General features: G+C 38.5%; 1 protein-coding gene across 3 annotated transcripts in view; it reads right to left on the reverse strand.

Moving 5' to 3' along the window:
* The window catches only part of SERPINI1 (serpin family I member 1), a 66,606-nt gene that overhangs the window by 19,939 nt on the left and 26,249 nt on the right, over positions 1-20,418 (reverse strand). For all 3 annotated transcript variants that reach the window (XM_067536658.1, XM_067536660.1, XM_067536659.1), the window contains 4 exons: positions 7,336-7,603; positions 4,905-5,135; positions 1,977-2,171; positions 136-340 (listed from right to left, as the gene is read on the reverse strand). In XM_067536658.1, the coding sequence (XP_067392759.1) occupies positions 136-340; positions 1,977-2,171; positions 4,905-5,135; positions 7,336-7,585 (881 nt within the window). In that variant the 5' untranslated portion in view covers positions 7,586-7,603. The remainder of the gene's footprint in view (positions 1-135; positions 341-1,976; positions 2,172-4,904; positions 5,136-7,335; positions 7,604-20,418) is intronic.

Consider the following 20,418-nt stretch of genomic DNA (forward strand, 5'->3'; position numbering starts at 1 on the left):
AAGAAACCTGAATTGTGGCTGCTAACTAAGATCCTCAGGTTTTATCCATCCCTTTATTCCAAATCGCAGCTTGAATGGAAAATCTTATTTCCCTAGTTTTAACTAGGAAATGTGTACTTGGAAATATATCCTCACCTTGGTAGATAAACCTCCACTTTTTGTTTTTTCACAGAGTTAGCCCATTCCTCAATCAACTGGGCTTTGACCAATGGCTCCAGTGTGACTAGTGGAACTTCCTGTCTGGAAAGAACGATCATCATACTTATCTCATCGCCTTCATATGGTATTTCCAAAACTTGATAGATACCTCCAGCTTCATTAGAACCATCACTAAACTCCCCTACAAAAAAGGAATAGAATACCATTATAAGCATTTCCTTTAAACTGTCTCTTTACTAAACAAAACTTGGGGGGGAGGGGGGGAAGGAGGAGAGAGAATGCACACAATGCAATACTAGTAATCTATCAGATGTAAATTAAACATAACAAAATATGTACACCATATTCAGAAGAAGGCAAAACAATAAACCTTTAATTACCAAACTCATCTTAACCTTGACCTGTTGTGTTAACAGTATATGCATTTTGGGTAAAAATTTCAAAAAAAGAGCCTAAGTAAACTCTCAATGAGACTTAGGCTCCCAAATGCCTAAATCACGTTTTAAAATGGGTCATAAGCCAAGCCTACACTACAGATTTGTGCTGGCATAGCTATCTCAGTAAGGGCATGAAGTGGGTGATCGTAAGCGGTCTGTAGTGTAGATGTAGCCTAAAAGTGCTTTTGAAAATTTTTGCTTTTGTCTCAATTATTACACTTTTCTTGATGCCTTGTGATGTTCAATTAAGGTCTGTAAAGTGTTTCTAAGATACTATATAGTAGCAGTAGAGATACTGAGCTGGTAAATTTTCATTTTGTAAAACTGACCTATAAAAATGTAGATTCAAATTAAAAAAGAAAAGATCCATCAAGTATGTTAGAATATGATTCAGAAAAAAAACCCTGCCAATAAAACTGACATATAACTCAGCTTTTGATGATACCTCTTATCACTTGACCAATCCTCCTCCTATTACCACAGTGTCATTATCAAAACAATTCAGCTATACGTTGTTCACATTTATTTGTCTAGCATTTTCTGTCTGTAAGTGTAGTTACATCTTCATGTGGAGAAAAATGACTTACTTAACTTGCTCCCTGCTTGGTCTGCCAGAACACGGATTTGTTATCCTTCTGGGCACTCTTTTTTTCTCAGTCTGAGGTAGATATATTTATAAGCAATCATATGCTCATTATAATTTATGAAATAGGTATCTAGAGCACAAGACAGGCACTCACAGTTACATTTAGAAATCTGAAGCAATAAATCAGTAAAATAAAAATTCAATTTCTTTAAAGCTTAGTAACTTTAAGAGCTGCCTTTGAATAGGATAAAATAGAACGCCTTTCATTAGATCATCATATGAAAATCAAATTTCTTAAACAAAAATCATTTAATAATTTTAAAGTGGTTAGAACTGAAATTTACAGAGTTAAGGATAAAGAAAGAATATAGCTGCTTGAGAACTAAGTAGAGTTTGATTTAAGGATATTTACTTTGTATATTTCACACGTGATGTTGACAATTTGCTTTAACCATTATAAAGCTTTAACATATTGAAGCTCTATGTCTATTGTCATTAATTATTATTTAGCTTCCCCCCTAATTTCCAGCAACTGTGAAAATTTAAATTGATTAAGAAAAAATGCTTAAAAATAATCTTCAATCTTATCTGTTGAAATAAAATAAAATAATAAATTCTGCCAAGGCTGCAAGAAATATCCAACAAGGGAATGCTAAATCAGGTAACTGCATATAGTTTGGCAGTCAGAAACATGTGCCGAATTTTGCATGGTTGAATATATGGTGTCATATTATTGCTACAATGAGTTAGTGCAGTTAATTTTAATTAAGTCACCTGTCCAGGCCCAAGCTTACCATAGTAAAATTCTCCCTGTTGGTACATCATTGGAATCTGCACTTCACTTTCATCATCTTTAGTGAAAGAGAAAGTTCTTGTGTTTTCAGGTCTGAATTGCGACTTCCAGTTTCCCTTGAAGTAGACCGCATTGATGAGGGCCAAATGAGTTAGAGCACTGAAATCTCTTGATGACACAAAATCTTTGATCATGTCTGTCAGAGAAAAAGGAAAAGAAAGAGTGCTTCAAACTGCATGTAAAACGGAATAGTCAATCAAAACTTATCCAGCTCGCAAAATGCAAGAAAATCAAAAGCAGCACTAACATATAATTTCCAATTCATATTTTCTCAGTAAATCCCAAATTAAATTTTCAGTATTTTCAAAACCTAAATCACTGTGTAAGTATGTAAATCCTCCTGTCAAGTGTCTATTAGTCACTTGCTTCTGAACACTACTTTTAAAATATAACCCACACTGACACCTTGATTAAGAGGAAATATGGGTCACATGAAGAATGTTTCTCCTGTTGTTACAATACAGTTCACTATTTTGCTCCTGGGGACAACTTTTATGGACTTTGGCCCCAATCTGAAGAAGCACTTAAGGATGTGCTTAACTTTAAGAACATGAGAAGTCCCACTGATTGGGGCCTTGAACATCACTAACAGCACCAGTGGGGAAAGCCGTAACTAGACCTTTTAGCACCTTGAGTTAAGCAAACATATGTGCGCCCCCTACTGTTTATTTTCCATCACTTTTCCACTCCTGCAGCTTTGTGCCCTAGGTGGTTGCCCTGGTCAGGGGCTCAGTTTTCAATCAAGTGAAATCCCACTGTCTCCAAGGTAAGGACTGAGTAAGTCCTCAGCATTTGAGCCACTGACATTTGCTCATGGAAAGAAAAGAAAAGGCATCTTATATCTGCGCTAGTCATGAGAGGCTTGTCAGCTGAGCATAGCAGCTGCTATGCTCACGCTCCTAAAAAAATTATTCCAATCAGAGTGCATTGTCTGTTACCTGATGTAGCTTGCTTTCAGTAAAATAATTTTGAGTTTATAACTCTGTAAGGACAGTGACAAATCTAGTCACTGAATTTAATAATTTATCCCAGATGGATTTCTTACTCCCATTTGTGACCAACATGCTATACAATGTGTAAAGAAAAAATCTGGTTATTACTTCTCTATTTCTGATTTGTGCGTGACTATGTTGAGAGTCAAATTCTGCCTCTGGTGCATGTGCAGAGCTCCACAGGGCTGGTCAATTGATATCACACTTGTGCATCAGAGGGCAGAATCTGGTTCATGCTGTCCTGGGAGTGACTGTGTTTTTGTTTATACTTCATTTTATTCAGGGCAATGTCCCTTCAGGCAGAAAGTTGATCATAGTCAAGAGCACGCACACACACAAATGCACAATTCCAACATAAAAGCTGATTTGTGCATAGTAAAAATAAAAAATGTTCAGTCTTTCCTTTTCTTGTTTGAAATTTAATTTTCATTGCCATTTTCTAGCCAGTTCTTGGTAACATGCATTACTGTATATTAGGAATATTCCACACGATATAGAAACCGAAAACAATTATGTCTCACTACTTTTGTACCTCGTTGAGCACATATTATTCAAAGCTTTGAGAGAAGTGTGTTTAACAAGCCACAGATGAGATCTTGGCCATCCTTATGGCACTGTTGTGCTAATGAGAGAGAGAGCAAGAGCTACAGAGGTGCTACAGACACACTAAGCTGAGGGACCACTATTGCCTTTGCCAGTGCACCATGGCCCCAGTGGATTGCAGACTGCACAAAGGATGTTTGTGCAACAGACATTAGACGGGCTTACACTGCACCTACTAAAAAACAGAAAGGTGCACCCAACTGTACATTAACCTATACCAGCAATATGTGACCTGCTGCATGGCTGGTGCCACTTTGTCCCCTCCGTTTCTGTGTCTCCAGACAACAAGGCAGAATTTTGCCTCATAAGTGCAACACATTTCCTGATACCTTGGAAACACAGGATGAATTCAAACTGGAGCAAGAGCCTTAACACTGAGGACTTTTCCCATTTGTGCCATAAATTTACATGTTAAATAAAGCATTACATCATTTCTTCCCATTACAAATCTAAAGCTAGATTCTCCGCTGCTCAACTATCATGGTGACGTGTGTGTGGCAGAAATTCCTAGAGAGATTTTGATCTTACCTTTAGGTTTACAATGATGCAACTGCTTCTATACTTGGAGAATCAAGTATGTGTGGAACCAAACAAACAATCAATGGGCATACCATACAGGGAATACCAAAGTAGATCTGAGTGGATACATTTGCTTTAGCAATCTGCATTTACTGTTTTCTCCTACTAGAGATCTTTGTTTACCTTAGTAGTGATAGTCTTATTACTGGTCAAATTCTGTGTTTGGTTACACTGAAGTCAAGAAGAGGCTGCATGGGAAGATCCAATGACAAAATCTAGTCACGTCTACCAAAATTGACTTTATATTCCTTAATATATCTGGGCCTGATCTTGAGAGGTAATGAGCACCCACAAATTCCATTGACATAAGCACAGGCCAATCATCTTAAACATATTTTTTTTATGTAGCAACCAACACTTTTCGAAAGTATAAAAAACAATTTATTTTCATTAATGAATACATTTATATTAAAATGCAGAAAACAGAGAATCAAATCACAGTGGTTGCTATGAAAGTGTCATTATTTGCCAATAGATACTACAGTTATTTCCTCTGCTATGGGTCAGAGAAAACAACAGTGAGGATACTATTGTGTGGTTAGCGATGATAAAAGCTGAATTCTAAGAAAGAAAGATACCTTAATCTTAAATCAGAGAGATGTCAGGCCAGAAAAGGTCAACCAGAACTGATCTGCTTCAGGGTGACACAACATCATCTACACTGATAGAGAAATAAAAGAATCACAGGGACTTACTATTTGTATGATTCTCCACCCACTTATTGATGTGGTTGGCTACAGCTGCACTTTGACTGAAGTCTACATTTTCTACTTCAGCTTTAAAGTATTTTTTCACCAACTGCAAAAATTTGTCACTGATGTGAAATCCATTCTGCACAAAGAGGGAGTTGGCAACTGTCATCACATATTGACTTTCCTCAGTAGTTGCCATATCAGAAAGATCCTTCAAGAAGGACAATTCTTCACCTGAAAAAGATTAAAATTAGGGTTTGTTTGTTTTTTTAAGTGAGGCAAACATATTGAGGAAATATTGCATATTCTCCTCACTACTCATTTATTTATTTTAGCCTCCAGTACAGAAAGTTTATCTTTTAGGTTTTTTTTTTTTTAAAAAAAAGATTTGGATTAAACAAATCAAAACTCAATGACCAAGATGGACTATTACACTGACTATAAGGTGCATGTTGTAGACTGTTCCATTTACGATCCTGAAGATGTGAATTAATCCGCATGGCAGGCCACTGGTGCAATGCCTCACTTGGGTTTCTACTGCCCACAGTAAACAGCATTAGCAAACCATCCCCTCATCCCCACACACAACCATGACAATTGTAGTGCTTTCATTTGTCCCAGCATCAAAATGAGTTATTCTTATCTACGCTGAGAAAAAATAATTATTCTTGCATGTATTTCCCTCCCAGATGCTTAAGGGGACTTGTATTGTGTCCTAAATGTTAATAGTCTTGGGCCCCAGTGGGGCAAAAAATGAATTTCAATGCTAAGACCTTCCACTCAGAACTCTCCATCTGCAAAGCTGAGGTCTAAGGACTTTAAAATTACTTCAGTTAATTTCAGTTGCCAGGACACTGCACAGGGAAGAAAAAACAGTATCTTAGGTAACCAGGAACTCCAACAGTGACAGGTTTCATAGATTAAAAATCCCAGCAACCTGAATTGCTCTGGGAGTCAAATCAGAAGCCAATAAAGCACATGGAGAATGAGCCTAGTGAGTTTAACATGTGCTGAACAAAGATTCAAGCAGCCTGCTGCTTTTGACATTAGCTGAAGCTTCTGGTTGATTTTTAAAGATAACTGCTGCAGTGCAGTCTATATGAAGTTGAAACAGAAGTTGATATTAGTGTACACAAAGTAGGTGCCTGAGAACCGAGCATGGCCTTGTTTCCACTAACTGGACTACTCTTTCAAATATCTGAGTGTAATTGTCAGTTTTTTAATCCCTTAGAGACAAAGTTGTAGAACTAGACAGCAAATATAATCTGCAGGCATTATCAGTGTAGGAGACTGTGCAAAGGGGCTATTGCAGGACCAGTAGAAGTATATGCATGTACCTCCAGAACACCACCTTATTTCCTAGGCCACACTCAAAATGTTGCTTCTTGGAGGCCCTGCAAGTCCAATGGATCTTAATAAAAGCCAAAAATTTCACTCACAGGTTTCCAAGCAAGCACCTACATACAGTGCCTCCCAGAATCATTATGATTGTTTGACTTGGCAGCCTCTAGCTACAGTCATGTCATGGGGTGAGTTGCATATAGCCAGAGACATGAGGTAAAGTGGAAATACCCAGTAGATTCACTAAAAAACACCACCACCATTACCTATGAACAAAATTTGCCCTGAAGTATGTCCACACAATATTATTGAAGGTATGTAGAAGTAACTGGGGTAGAGTTTGATCCTATATTATTAAAAACAACAGGTAGTTACACACAAAATGTATAATTTAGGAACATTTTCTAGGTTTATATTTCAATTGACAAGAAGTAATTCATACAAATAGACATTATCTGCCCATCTGTTACAGATTTTAAATGGGAGTTTCTCATCTAATGATGCTAAATATTTACCTCATTATATCAGCTGTTAAGATTTATTTTATTATTCTAAATTTGGTCATCTAGTTCCATCAAGGAATCACAAAATAGTTATACTAAAATTATTTACATTAGCCATTACACAAATTGTTTAAAAATTACAGTTTCAAGAAATTCTATTACTTTTCAAGCACAACGACTAACAGGTTTTCATACTTTCTCCTTAACAATACTGTATTCTAATTCTATTGCGTTTGTCTTCAAATTGCTTTACAGGCATTAACAAAATGATCATTCCCATAAATATTTGCAAGGCTTTTTAGGTGGATGCTATCACTATTTTCCAGAAACAAAGTGAAGAATTGAAGCGACTTGACTCCTGAATCTTGAGCACTCAAGACTGAGGTTAGGTTTCAGGAGTTTACAGTTCTATGCTGAGTCCATTAGAAGATGCTTCAACATGCTCAAATTATAAGACAGGATGTCATGAAACCTACTGATTAAACAGCAAATCCATGAGCCAAACCCTTAATGTTCCCATGATTGTTCAATAGACTCCATCTCTTCCTTACAACAAAAATATACAGAGAAACACAATTAGAAAACCTTACCATTTTTCAAGCTGTCATATCCCAAGGAATGTCGAATTTCTTTCAAGGTGGACCCATGAGCTCCAATCTCCACCATCCCCAGGGCAATAGCAATGCTCAGAGGAGAGAAGAGAATATTCTCATCTTCCTTGGTGGCCCGAAGCTGATTATAAATGTTCACGGAAAACTCTGCAATAGTTTCATCAGGAAAATTTGTGCTGAAGGCTTTACTTTGCAAAACAAGCAAAGACAACAGTCCAAGGAAGTACATGTCTTGAGAGTTTCAGGTCTGTAAGATAAATTTTAGAGAGGATGAATAAACTGTATTTAAGAAATAACAGGCTCCATTCAAGAGGTTGGAGGTGGGAATGGAGCAAGGACACACCACAGTAAAGCTAATTATATTGTTTTGTACCATGGTTGGGAAAAAAAAAAAAAAAAAAAAACACAAAGAATTTTAACATGCAACTTATTTATTAGGGAGGGGGAAGCTAGTACATATGTGGTCCAAATTGATTTCTGTAGCAGATCATTAAAATAGATAATTACAATATTTATGCCTCATCAACAGCTAGTTTCAAAAGTCACCTGCAGTAGAGCAGCCAGAATATTTCCTTCTGAGGAAGAAAGAGGAACAAAAAAAAAAAAAAAAAAAAAAAAAAAAAAAAAAAGTTGGACAAAAAAAATTGTTTTTGAAGTCTAGCAACAGCTTTCCTTTCAAACTGGTTTTGCCAATAGTATGTGTAATAAAAATGAAGTTATATGCAAGACTTTGTCTTTGTCCACCTAGTCAAGGTCCCATTTACTTAGCTGAAATTGTGGCCATTCAGGCAATAGCTGTGGAGTTAATGAGTTTCTGCAGTTCTGCAACAAAGAAACTTGTTCTTCAGCTGGAAGATCAAAAGGCATCCTATCTTTGTGTATTGCTGAGCTTTCTCTACACCCTCCAATTACACTGAGTCTGTTCACTTCTGCATCCCAATGCCCAATCTGATGAAGATATGTGGTCTCCTACTGAAACTGCTTAAAGTGAACCCACTGATACACACAATAACAGAAATGTACTAGGAGGGTGCTTGGTCACAAAGCATGTGTCAACCTTCTAGAATGAGACTTGGAAAGGAAAATAATTTAAAAGGTTGGTGGGAAAAGAGGATATTGGTGAGTGAATGAAATAAGATCCTTGTTGGTAGCAAACCAACTAATAAGGGGCTAGTTTTGGCAGCCAGAGTAAACATCTACCTGGTGATCTTTAGATGAGGGTTCAGTTAATCCATCTTTTGGCTGGATGATCCTTTGTGGAGGGTTTCACAAAAGGAGGGAAGAGGAACTCAGTAGAACAACTTCTGGTACTCAGCTCTCTCCGTCAAGGTACCTGCAGGCCTGGCTGAAAATACTTCAGCAAGGAACAGTGCTGCCAACTTTCATAATTTTATCACGAGTCTCATGATGTTTTTCTTAAATCCTCAACTCTTAGAGTCATGTGATTATGTGAGAATGGCAGTTTTCATTAAAAAAAAGTTCAGGTTTCTAGCGCTCATGGTTGCAGAGAAAAGCTTGGAAACATGATGCCAAAAGGCTCAAAAGCCAGAAGAAAAACACACACAAAAAAAGTCTCCTCATGATTCTTGTGGGGTCTGACTCATGATTTCTGAACACGTGGGGGTTGCAACACTACCAAGCATTTTGCTTAACTATTTCAGGACACTAGGCTCCTGCAGCCTGTGACCTTAATATAATATTACTTAACATTTATATAGTGCATTTCATCTTCAAAGCACTGAACAAACATTGTCCAATTAAATCTCACAACACCCCAGAGTGGTAAGCAATTAAGCATTACCTCCCCCATTTCATAGATGAGGAAACACAAGAATTAATCAGATGTGTGTGTTTTGGCAACAAATCTGATGAAGCCATTACTTAGCGATCTCTCTCATCCTTAGCCACATAATGCCACAGATGCGGTTTTTGCTTTGCTTTTTCAGTGAAAAACCGAAACACTAACGTTTTAACTGCTGTGGTGTCCATACAACAACATTCACAAAAATAGGGTCTTTCTGATGCACTAAAGGAGCTCATGCATATTAGCCAGATATTGTTTTATGGATCCATATTCATTTTTGCTTACATATTTGTATGGACCTGGTCCCCATAGTTTCCAATAAATTTCCTCAAAACTGAATTTACTTGTTTGTCTCTTAATCCCTTCTTGTTGATCAATCATCTTCCCACTCTTTAGCAAGATATCAAAAATCTCCACTGCAGGCTCTCTTCTTTCATTAGTTTTTGCTTTAGAATGATTTAAAATAATCATCTGGGCCTGTCAGCTTTGACTGTTGCTTATAGCTATCTACTTTAGCATAATCGTAAAACCATCTAACATTTCTTTGTCTCCCTTAAGAAACTGTCTCCCAGTCTTTGAGGCATGACCGTCACTATTTCTTTCATGAACACTGAGGCAATTAATTCATTCTGGTACAAACTAATATCAACTTTACCTGTCACTAGCTTCCCACTACCTTCCTTAATGACACTAAGGATTTCTTACCTGCCCATTTGCTACTCAACAATTTTAGGAATTTAATCTTTTTCATGCTTAACATTGAAATCACAACAGATTGAACACTACTGTTTTTGCCACTTGGGACATTTTAGGCTTCCTTCTCAATGTGCATGCGCTTATATTATTACAAGAGCACTTAGAGACTCCAAACAACATCAAGGCCCCATTGTGCTAGGCTCTGTACAAACATTTTGTAAGAGAAACTCCTTCCATCATGAAGGATTTATTATCTAAATAGCCAGGACAAAGGGTGGGAGGAAGGAAGTACATTTTCATTTTACAGATGGGGAACTGAGGCATAAAGAGATTAAGTAATTTGTCCAAAGTCATACAATAAACCTGCAGAGCCAGGAATTTAACCCAGATCTTCCGAGTCCCAGGCCAAAGCCTTAAAACAGAAGTCCATCTTTCTTCTCCAAGGATGGGCCCAAAGCAAACCCCATTTTTCTGAGCCTGCCATATAATGATTTAAACGAAAACTTCATATGCTTTGCTGAATAGGGGTGGACTTAAGCATGTGCTTAAGTGCTTTGGCATGTCAAGGCTGTAGTTTTAACTCATGCCAGCTTGCTTTGAAAACTGAAAGGGGTAACTGCATTATCTAATCTGTCATTTCAAAAAAGCTTTCCAATTATTTCTGGTTGTGGGGATAGCTATTCAAACGCTCTGATCAACAGACTGCCGTATGTGCTAAAGCCAGATAGGCTGTTGCAATAGCAGAATGGAGATGCACACATCTTATAGAGAACAAACCTCAATGGCTAGTTTGGACCATTTAAAATAAATACTAGTATTTTTAATCAGATTTATGCAGCACATATCCAACACCACCCCTTTTCCTTGCATAAAAATCCCCAGACATGAGATCTTAAACTTTTAAAATATTTTAATTGTTTTGCTACTCAGAATGTCATTTTTTTTTTGTAAATTAAGTACAGCAGATTCTATGAAGAGAATCGTGCGATTTCATTTAGTTCCGATAGTTAAGATGCTTCCTTATTTATATTTAAAGCAAAAACTGGATGACTATATTTAATTTAATATGTGAAAAGGATAGTCAGTTTTGTAATTGGTCCAGGCTATCTTTCCTTTTAGGGATCAAACTGGACCTTTTAAACTGATATTTAGATTTTTATCCCCTTCTTAATTTAGATATGGAGATTTGCTTTTTTAACCACATACTGGCACACAAAATTGTGAGAAATAAAAAGTTTAAAATTGATGTCAAACTGATTCAGGCCCCCAATTAAGAAAAGCAAAGCACTTAAGCACATGCTTAACTTTAAGCTTGTGCTCATGGCCCATTGACATCAATGCTTAATATTAAGCACATGCTTAAGTGCTTTGCTGAATTGGGGTTTCACATGCAAATGGGCCAGAACCATATCACTAAGTGACATTTCTCATATGCCTTTAAAAACAATGGTGAACAACAAGTACTGTCTAAAGTACTGAATGTTAATTTAATGTTTCACAGATTAGTGAGTGAAGTTTTGCATAACCAGCCAGACTGCTCTGAAGATTTCAGCTGGCATCGCTTGTCAGGTAATATAATACAAATTTACCATTTTTCAAGTTCTTTTATCTGTTCAACCTGAGATTTGGGGCCATATCAGCAGGCAGTGTAAATCAGCATAAATTACATTGATTTTAATGTTGACTGACATACCACCTGAGGATCTGACTCTTGATTATCATTTCAGTCATATAACTGGGATTGCTGCTTTCTTATACCATTAGCTCTCTTATTCTTTGTTTTAGGCTATGCTCCTCTCTAGTGTTATGTATCCCTTGTCCTTTTATGCGAAGGGTCCGAAACACTGAACTGACGAGTACCTCCTACACTGAACAATGCATTCTTAACACCCACTGATTTCAACTGTTAAACACTCAGCACCTTGCTGGACTGGATTTATATTGAATTAGAAGGCAGTCCTGAATACACTGTATTGTATCCATAAATATAATTTCAGCTTCATTTCCTTCACTTAACATATTCTAATCTATGTCTGGGAAATGAGACAATTACCATGAGAATCATCGGCCTTTTTAGATACACTTTTTCCTTTGAGCCACCAATATTAGGTGACTCTAGTGCCTATTAATCTCTGCATTAACAGAAGCTTCAAATCTCCATAGGGTGGGGACGGGTGTCTCCCTGTCCATCTCAATGGGAGATCAGCCCCCTCATTACAAATCCACACTGGAGAATAGAGAATTTTCAGAGGACTAATGATTTGTGAAATTTCAGTGAACATTCTCAAATACTCAGCAGTTATATGAATATACAAAAAACCAGTAGGATCCCATAAACCATAGTGAAACAAACTCACTCCTTTTATATTTGAATATATTTGCAAACATATATTTTGAACATACTTGACCAGCCCTAATATTTTCTTACTTTATGCATATAGTCAGCATTATAAACCAGGGAAACAATATCATCCTCTTCTTATTCACTCCAAATACATTTTTCTCCTTTAAAAAGTTCTTCTGAAAAAAAACTGTAATATTTAATAGAAAATTATCACATTTCTGTAAGTATTTTGGGCCATCCAATAAAATTTAACAGAGAATTATATCCCTATTATAGAATTCTATAGGATGGCTCAAGATTCTAGAACGTGTATCACTCTAAAAGCCAACCGAATGTAAGAGTAGTTTCTATAGAACCTTCTTAGAACCTGTTAAAATATGTAAGCCTTTTCCATAATAATAGAGTGTCTTTTTTGAGATTGCTGTCTGTTCTCCTTTAATTGAGTTTATGGACATTACAGAAAGAGGTGTTAAATTATTTTAATCAATTTACACACAAGATTTTATCATTTCAGTTCCAAAGCAGGCTCCATCACCTACTTTTCTGAAGGGTTGGAGTTGGAACCTGCTTTCAGTGGAAGAAGCCAGAGAGACTTCTTTACCAGATGAGCCAGGAAGCACAGAAGGTGAGTAACAAGTGGCATGGCCTCAGTATTTCAAGTGATGTGATCCATGAAGTTTGCAGTGGTTTTGTAGCCTTGTTGGTCCGAGGATATGAGAGTGACAAGGTGGGTAAGGTGATATCTTTTATTGGACCAACTTCGGTTTATGAATGAGAAACTTCTGGCTCCACAAAACTCTTCTTGAGGCTGGAAACAGAACTTCAGACTCTGAATTCCTTTTACTTCCAATAATCCAGATGTTGATGGGTGGAGTGACCACCTGCAGCTACCTCACTAAATGTTACCACAGACCCTGATAATGCAACCTTATGTCTCTTGTTGCACCAGAAATTAAGTCACTATACTAGAAAAATCACAGCATAAGTGTCACCCACTATGAAAATAAATGTCTTATTTTCTCCTTCCTGTTTACTTTTCATAAATGACTTGACTTCACTTTGATATTTACCTAACACTACGAAACAATTACCTGTGGCGATTTTTCTGTTAATTACCATAGGGTAGTTCAACTCTGCACATTCACAGTGACCAAAAAGTGTTAGCACATACTTGGATTAACATATTATTTGTATTATGATAGCACCCAAGACCAGGACCCCATTGTGCTAGGTGCTGTACAATCATGGTAAGAGACAGTCTCTTTCCCACAAAACTTAACAGTTTAAATAGACAAGGATAGGAGTGGAAACAGACATAGAAAGGTGATGTGAGTTGCCTCAGGTCTCACAGCAAAGCAATGGCAAGCTGGAAACAGACCCGACATCTTCTGAGTTTCTGTCCAGTGCCCTATCCACAGGGCTATGTTGCCTCTGGACATGTCAAACACTCAGCCCCTTCTGTAAATTATTCTTAACCCTGTCCAAACGTTTCTTTCCCTCTTTCACTGGAGATTTCCAGCTCTCTGCAAAAATTAAATCTTCCCTTTACCACTGTCAAACCACAGGTTTGGCAAACATGATGCCAGCTGTCCAGGATGGCCTGGATTTCATGAATTTCAGTAAAACACAGCAGCAGAGGAGTTAGAAGGGTCTGAGACTTGAGCAAAAAGGATTTAAAAAAGTCTTAAAGAAACATTTTTAAAAAGAGCAGAAACATGCAGAGAAGATATTCAATTAAACAATTTTGATAGTACCATCTTTCAGTGCAGGTTTTCACTTAATATTTTTCCAATAAGCCACTACAATACCATTTTTTGCATCTATGTTAGGTGTTTCTAATGTACCCACTGCTATTCCTGCAAGGCACCATGCACAAGATGATTGAATAGACTACTAGAAGATCCAGTACTAAGGATGAAGCACTTTCATCTTTAAGTCTGAGACAGCAGGGAATGACCTAGGGGTATGAACAATGTGCCCCAGAAAACCTCAAATTCTGCCAGTGGTTACTTTGTTGGCCAAAGAGCAAGTCACTTCACATCCCTGTGTCCCAGTCTTCCTTCTCCTTCCCCCAAAACCTGCGAAATGGAAATGATTAAGTACTTATTTGCCTCATTGGGATGTTATAAACTTGAACCATGACAGAGTTGTCTGAAGTTGCAAGCACTACTGGTTAATGTGTATTACAGTCCCTCCCTGTGCATGATATGGATTTGCTACAGTCACAACTAGACAGCCCTGGCTCCAGGGTTCAAGCTGTAGCAGTTCACACTTTTTAACTCTGAAGCTCCCTGGTTCAATTCCTAGTGTGTTGGACAAGATGATGGCTGTCACATGAGCACTACACAGTATCAAGCCCTCAGTTCCCAAAAGCAACACAGCTCAAGTGTAATTACTCGCAGAGTTACAGCAAAGGTGCTTCCTGTCGGCTCCGTATCCTAGCACAAAATTCTCTCTACACAGACCAGCATATTAAGATCTCCATCCCTCCCCAAAACACACTAAATCATACAAGTGTAGAGCTGGAAGGGACCTCAATAGGTCATCCACATCTTGGCCAAGGCAGGACTAAGCAATCACTAAACCATTCCTGATGACAGGTGTTTGTTTAACCTGTTCTTAAAAATCTCCAATGGCAGAGATTCCACAATCTCCCCAGGGTAATTAAGCACTCGAACAAATTGCCTTAACAGTGAGAAAGTTTTTCCTAATGTCTAACCTAACCTTCCCTTGCTGCAATTTAAGCCAATTGCTTCTTGCCCTATCCTCAGAGGTTAATGAGAACAATTTTCACCCTCCTCCTTCTAACAACATTTTATGTACTTGAAAACTGTTATATCCCCCTTCATGTTCTCCAGACAAAACAATGTTTTCAATCTTTCCTCATAGGTCATGTTTTCTAGATCCTTAATCACTTTTGTTGCTCTCCTCTGGACCCTCTCCAATTAGTCCACATCTTTCCTGAAATGGACACAGTACAAGACCATACCTTCAGAAGGGTTCACTGGCAACACAAAATGTGAGCCACATATTTTATTTTATTCCCAAGGACCACTCCATTAGCGATATTATAGAATCATTAACTGTGGCAGTCCTTTGTTTGCCTGGTCACACATTCAGTACATTTATTGATTTTATAAACAAAATTATCCTAATGACTTTTCAAAGAAATTAGCTTCCCAGAATGAAACAGTGATCCGTTGCTTCAGCTCCTTGGCACACAAAGACTAGACTAAGAATGGTCATTTTACAGATCGCACTTAGCTACGTGTAAGCAAAACAACACTGGAGGAGTGGGTCACAGGAAGCACCAGCAGCTTTTCATTTCTGATCTGCACAACAGCAACCGCTAGAGGTGGTGTGTGGGTGCAGGCGACAGAACTGACTGTGTTCTCTTATTCAGAGAGGAATAAATAAGGGGACAGATGCAGAATTTTGACAGAAGTACTATAAGAAGTCCTCAATTAACTTGCTACCCAAACATAGGGACATCTACACTGTCAAAAAAGGTTGTTAGAAAGGATTTTAGTGGAGATGTACTTGTGGTGGTGGCTTTTTCGTTTGCTATGTAAAACAGTATAAGACCAGGGTTTGAACAGAGGCTCAAGCCTCTCTTCCATTACACACAAATCATGGTAACCAATGGCTTGGATCCACAGACCCAGCATCCCACGGGGGTGGAGGTTCAAAATCTGAGTCAAGCCAGGATTCACGGTTCAAGTCCTATTGCTTTGCAGTGTAGACACAGTCCCACTGGACTTGTGCCCTGGGAGTTTGCCAGAAGTATCCCACAATCCCACAGGCCAACTTCCTTTGCCCTCTGGACAGTCAAGTTTGGTGAACAATCAAGTTTTCCTATACTGTACCATGAACAAAAGGCTAGAGTGGCCACATTTTGGCAAGGCAGTAGCAAGTCTTGGATATGGGTGGTTGGACTCAGGCCCACATAATGCAGTGTAGACATTGGAGTTTCAGGTTGGGACCGAAGGTTCAACAATTGCTAAGATAGTGTTATACAAATGAGTGTAGACATTCAAGCCCTAGGTTAACAAACCTAGGGTCTGTTAACCTTCGGCTTATATTGCAGCGCAATCATAACCCAAGGTACATCAACACCGGAATAAAAGATCTGTAGCACAGCTGCGGCTGGCTTGGGTCAGCTGACTCAGTCTGATGGGGCTCGGGTCTAGGGGATGTTTAATTGCAATGTAGACATTCAGGCTCGGGCTGGAGCCTGGGTTCAGAGAACTTCCCCCCCTTATCTGGCATGGGCCAGCTGTGGGTGTCTAACTGCAGTGTAGACATACCTTATTGAACAATCAAGCGGAAGAGAGACTGGGCATACACCTGCCACTGGGGGCTGTTAGCAGCATTATGCATTGTTGGTGGTTGTCATGGCTATGTTGGAGGGAATACAGAGATACTCAGCACAAAGTAGGAGCCTGTAGACACATTTGGGCTTGCTTCAGACACAGCACTCTGGAAGAACTGAGAATACGTGCATCGGTCTTCACAGCTGAGAATGGGAGGGAGAGCCATTCTTTTTAGGGGATAAATCTGAGGAAATGTCCCAGACTGAGGAGTCATTGGAGGAAGTTTTGGAACAAACTGATAAATTAAACAGTAATAAGTCACCAGGACCAGATAGTATCCACCCAAGGGTTCTGAAGGAACTCAAATGTGAAATTGTAGAACTGTAGTATGTAACCTATCATTTAAATCAACTTCTGTACCAGATGACTAGAGGATAGCGAATGTGATGTCAATTTAAAAAAAAGACTCCAGAGGCAATCCCGGCAATTACAGGCTGGTAAGCCTAACTTCAGCACCAGGCAAATTGGTTGAAACTATAGTAAAGAACAGAATGATCAGATACATAGATGAACATGATTTGTTGGGGGAAGAGTCAATATGTTTTTTGTAAAGGGAAATCATGCCTCACCAATCTAGAATTCCTTGAGGAGGTCAACAAACATGTGGAAAAGGGTGATGTACTGGATATAGTGAACTTAGATTTTCAGAAAGCCTTTGGCAAGGTCCCTCACCAAAGGCTCTAAAGCAAAGTAAGCGGTCATGGGATAAGAGGAAAGGTACTCTCCTGGATTGGTAACTGGTTAAAAATAGGAAACAAAGGGTAGGAATAAATGGCCAGTTTTCAGAATGGAGAGATGTAAATAGTGGTAACCCCCAGGGGTCTGTACTGGTACCAGAACTGTTCAACATATTCATAAATCATCTGGAAATGGGATAAACAGTGAGGTGTCAAAATTTACAGATGATGCAAAACTACTCAAGATAGTTAAGTCCAAAGCAGACTGCGAAGCCTTACAAAACGATCTCACAAAACTGGGTAATGGGGCAACGAAGTGGCAGATGAAATTCAGTGTTGATAAATGCAAAGTAATGCACATTGGGAAACATAATCCCAATTATACATATAAAATGATGGGGTCTAAATTAGCTGTTACTACTCAAGAAAGATCTTGGAGTCATCGTGGATAGTTCTCTGAAAACATCCACTCAATGTGCAGCAGTAATTAAAAAAGCTAACAGAATGTTGGGAATCATTAGGAAAGGGAGATATTTTCTGTCTTATCATATTGCCTTTATATAAATCCATGGTACGCCCACATCTTGAATACTGTGTGCAGATCTGGTCACCCCATCTCAAAAAAGATATATTGGAATGGGAAAAGGTAAAGAAATGGGCAACTAAAACTGATTAGAGGTACGGAACACCTTCCGTATGAGGAGAGAGAAGTAGTACTGGAACTTTTCAGATTGGAAAAAAAGACAACTAAGGAGGGATATGATAGAGGTCTATAAAATCATGACTAGCGTGGAAAAATAAATAAGGAAGAGTTATTTACTCCTTCTCATAACACAAGAACTAGGGGTCACCAAATGAAATAAATAGGCAGCAAATTTCAAACAAAACAAAAGGAAGCATTTCTTCACAAAACACACAAACAACCCGTGGAACTATTTGTTAGAGGATGTTGTGAAGGCCAAGACTATAACAGGGTTCAAAAAAGAACTAGTTTGAGAACCCCTAACCTAAAATAATAGGGCCTTGATTTCAGTTGGTCTGTAGGCATACCGCAATAAATGTTAATAATCATATACTATGGCAGGTCAAAGCAATCAGGCAAAAAGGGGAAAAAATGGAGGTAGTGCTAAAGCCAACCTTTAAAGGCCAGATTTTTAAACAAAAATTAGAAGTGTCGGGCAACCAGGAGGACTAGGTCTGAGGGAAAGGGACAGTAAACAGTTATCAATAAAGTTGTGAGATACCCCTATTCTGAACACTGCAAGAGTTGTATGAAAAGATCTGTAAGATTGTTTGGTTACTACAAAAGTGATGAATGTGGTGATCCCTCCTGCTCAAAGCTTTCCATAATTTGTGATATTGTTACCATGGCTGTCCCCAAAGTTTGCCATGACAACCCTGCAAAATTGCTCATCCATGTAGGCATTATCACTGTGTTCCATCAGTAGCATTTTAATGCTTGTTATATTCTGATTACACATAGCCTGAGAGTCACTGGTTCATGGTATACAAATTCATTTGACTTGCTGCACTGTAAGAACAGAGTATTCAGGTAAGTTTAATATAGTTATATGAGCTTATGATCTTGTCACAGAGTTGCTATGGTCAGATGTCAATCACCAAACTTCTTTGAGTGAGTATATTTGCTAATTTAGCAATGTGCAATTGAATTCATGTTTCAATCTCCACAAACCTTACTAATAAAGTTATGACATTTTATCAACTGTTGATTCACAGAGTCACTGCCTTCTGAAGCAGGAAACTCTGAGGTCAATTTCATTTTGTTTGCTGCTCTGTATACATAGAAGTATAAAAAATGACAAAGTTCTTTCAGAGACTATGAGACATTAGCCATTAGAGCCAATGCACATGGAACTGAAACAAAAAGAAAGCCTTTCTAAAGATCTCCCCAAAAATGTTATCACAAGGTTTGAGGGTTTTTTTTTTTTTTTGTTTTGTTTTTTTTTTGGGGGGGGAGGGGGGGGTATAAGGCATAGAGCCCTGCAAATCCATGGATATTCACTTTATATCTGCGGACCATTTTTTGCGGACTGGATGGTCACGGAGGTCACAGATTGACCTTCCGGGGCCTCTGTGACTTGTGGGGCAGGGCTGGAGCAGCTGCTAGCCCCCAGGTGCCATATGGGGCTGAAGAGCTGATCAACTGACAGGCGGCGACAAACAGCTGATAGGCAGTGTGGATGCGGATACATCTAAAAGAGAGAGTGCCAATTGCAGGTCGGATAGAAGTTTATTCTTGCAGATCCACATATTTGTATCCATGCAGGGCTCTAATCAGGCATGCTATTTCAGGATGTGTCATTCCCTCAGTTATACATCTGCTAGTGATGAATGGAAAGTGCCATTTAAAGAAAAATAAATTGCAAGGCTTTTTTTTTTAAATCATCTTCCAAAATGGGGCTTAAACCTCCACAGTAGTTAGCATTTGGTCCCCAATCCAAAAAGCTGTTAGGCAAATCAATCAGTTTAAGCAAATCAGCAAGTTTAATCAAGTTTCATATTCTCTCAATTCTAATAATTAATCCAACAATACTCCTCCTCCTCCACAGGAGTGTTGATAGGCTGTGTCCAAAATATACAAATTTGGATAGCCTAAAGTTACAGTAGGCTCCTAAATCCATGTTTAGGCACTTAAACAGAAGTGGCCTCTTTTTCACAGCAGCCAACTTCTGTGGTTGTGTTGGTTCAGGGAACCTGTCTATGCACAGTCTATGAATGCTGTTTGATATTAGAAACTCTGTATCTATTTCAAACTACAACCTCCATTTTGCTTCCAGAACACCATTTTGATTATAAGACCGTACTGTGCCTTCACCTGGGCTCTGTAGCCTCCATATGGAACTGAAATGCACACAAGGTGTCCTGAGAAATTCTTGTACCTAACAGAGAGCTAACAATGGAGGTTGTTAAACCCCACTGATTGTCTATTCAAATGGAAGAATCCTTGGACAAAGAGCTGGCTACTGCCCAGTGCATGCCAGTTTTTCAAATTTAGACTCCAGGTTGATGGTGCCCAACCTAGAGACCCCCTGACAACTGACTTTGATCACCAGATTGGGCTTGAGGCTGACCAGAGAGATCACGTGACGGGGGACCAGAAATCTCTAGAAGGGAGGTTCTGTAATTAGCCATTTTTATAAAAAAATG

The sequence above is a fragment of the Emydura macquarii genome, unplaced genomic scaffold (genome assembly GCF_026122565.2).
Source record: "Emydura macquarii macquarii isolate MOO-44397 ecotype Brisbane River unplaced genomic scaffold, CSIRO-AGI_Emac_v2 contig_3603, whole genome shotgun sequence".
NCBI lineage: Eukaryota > Metazoa > Chordata > Testudines > Chelidae > Emydura > Emydura macquarii.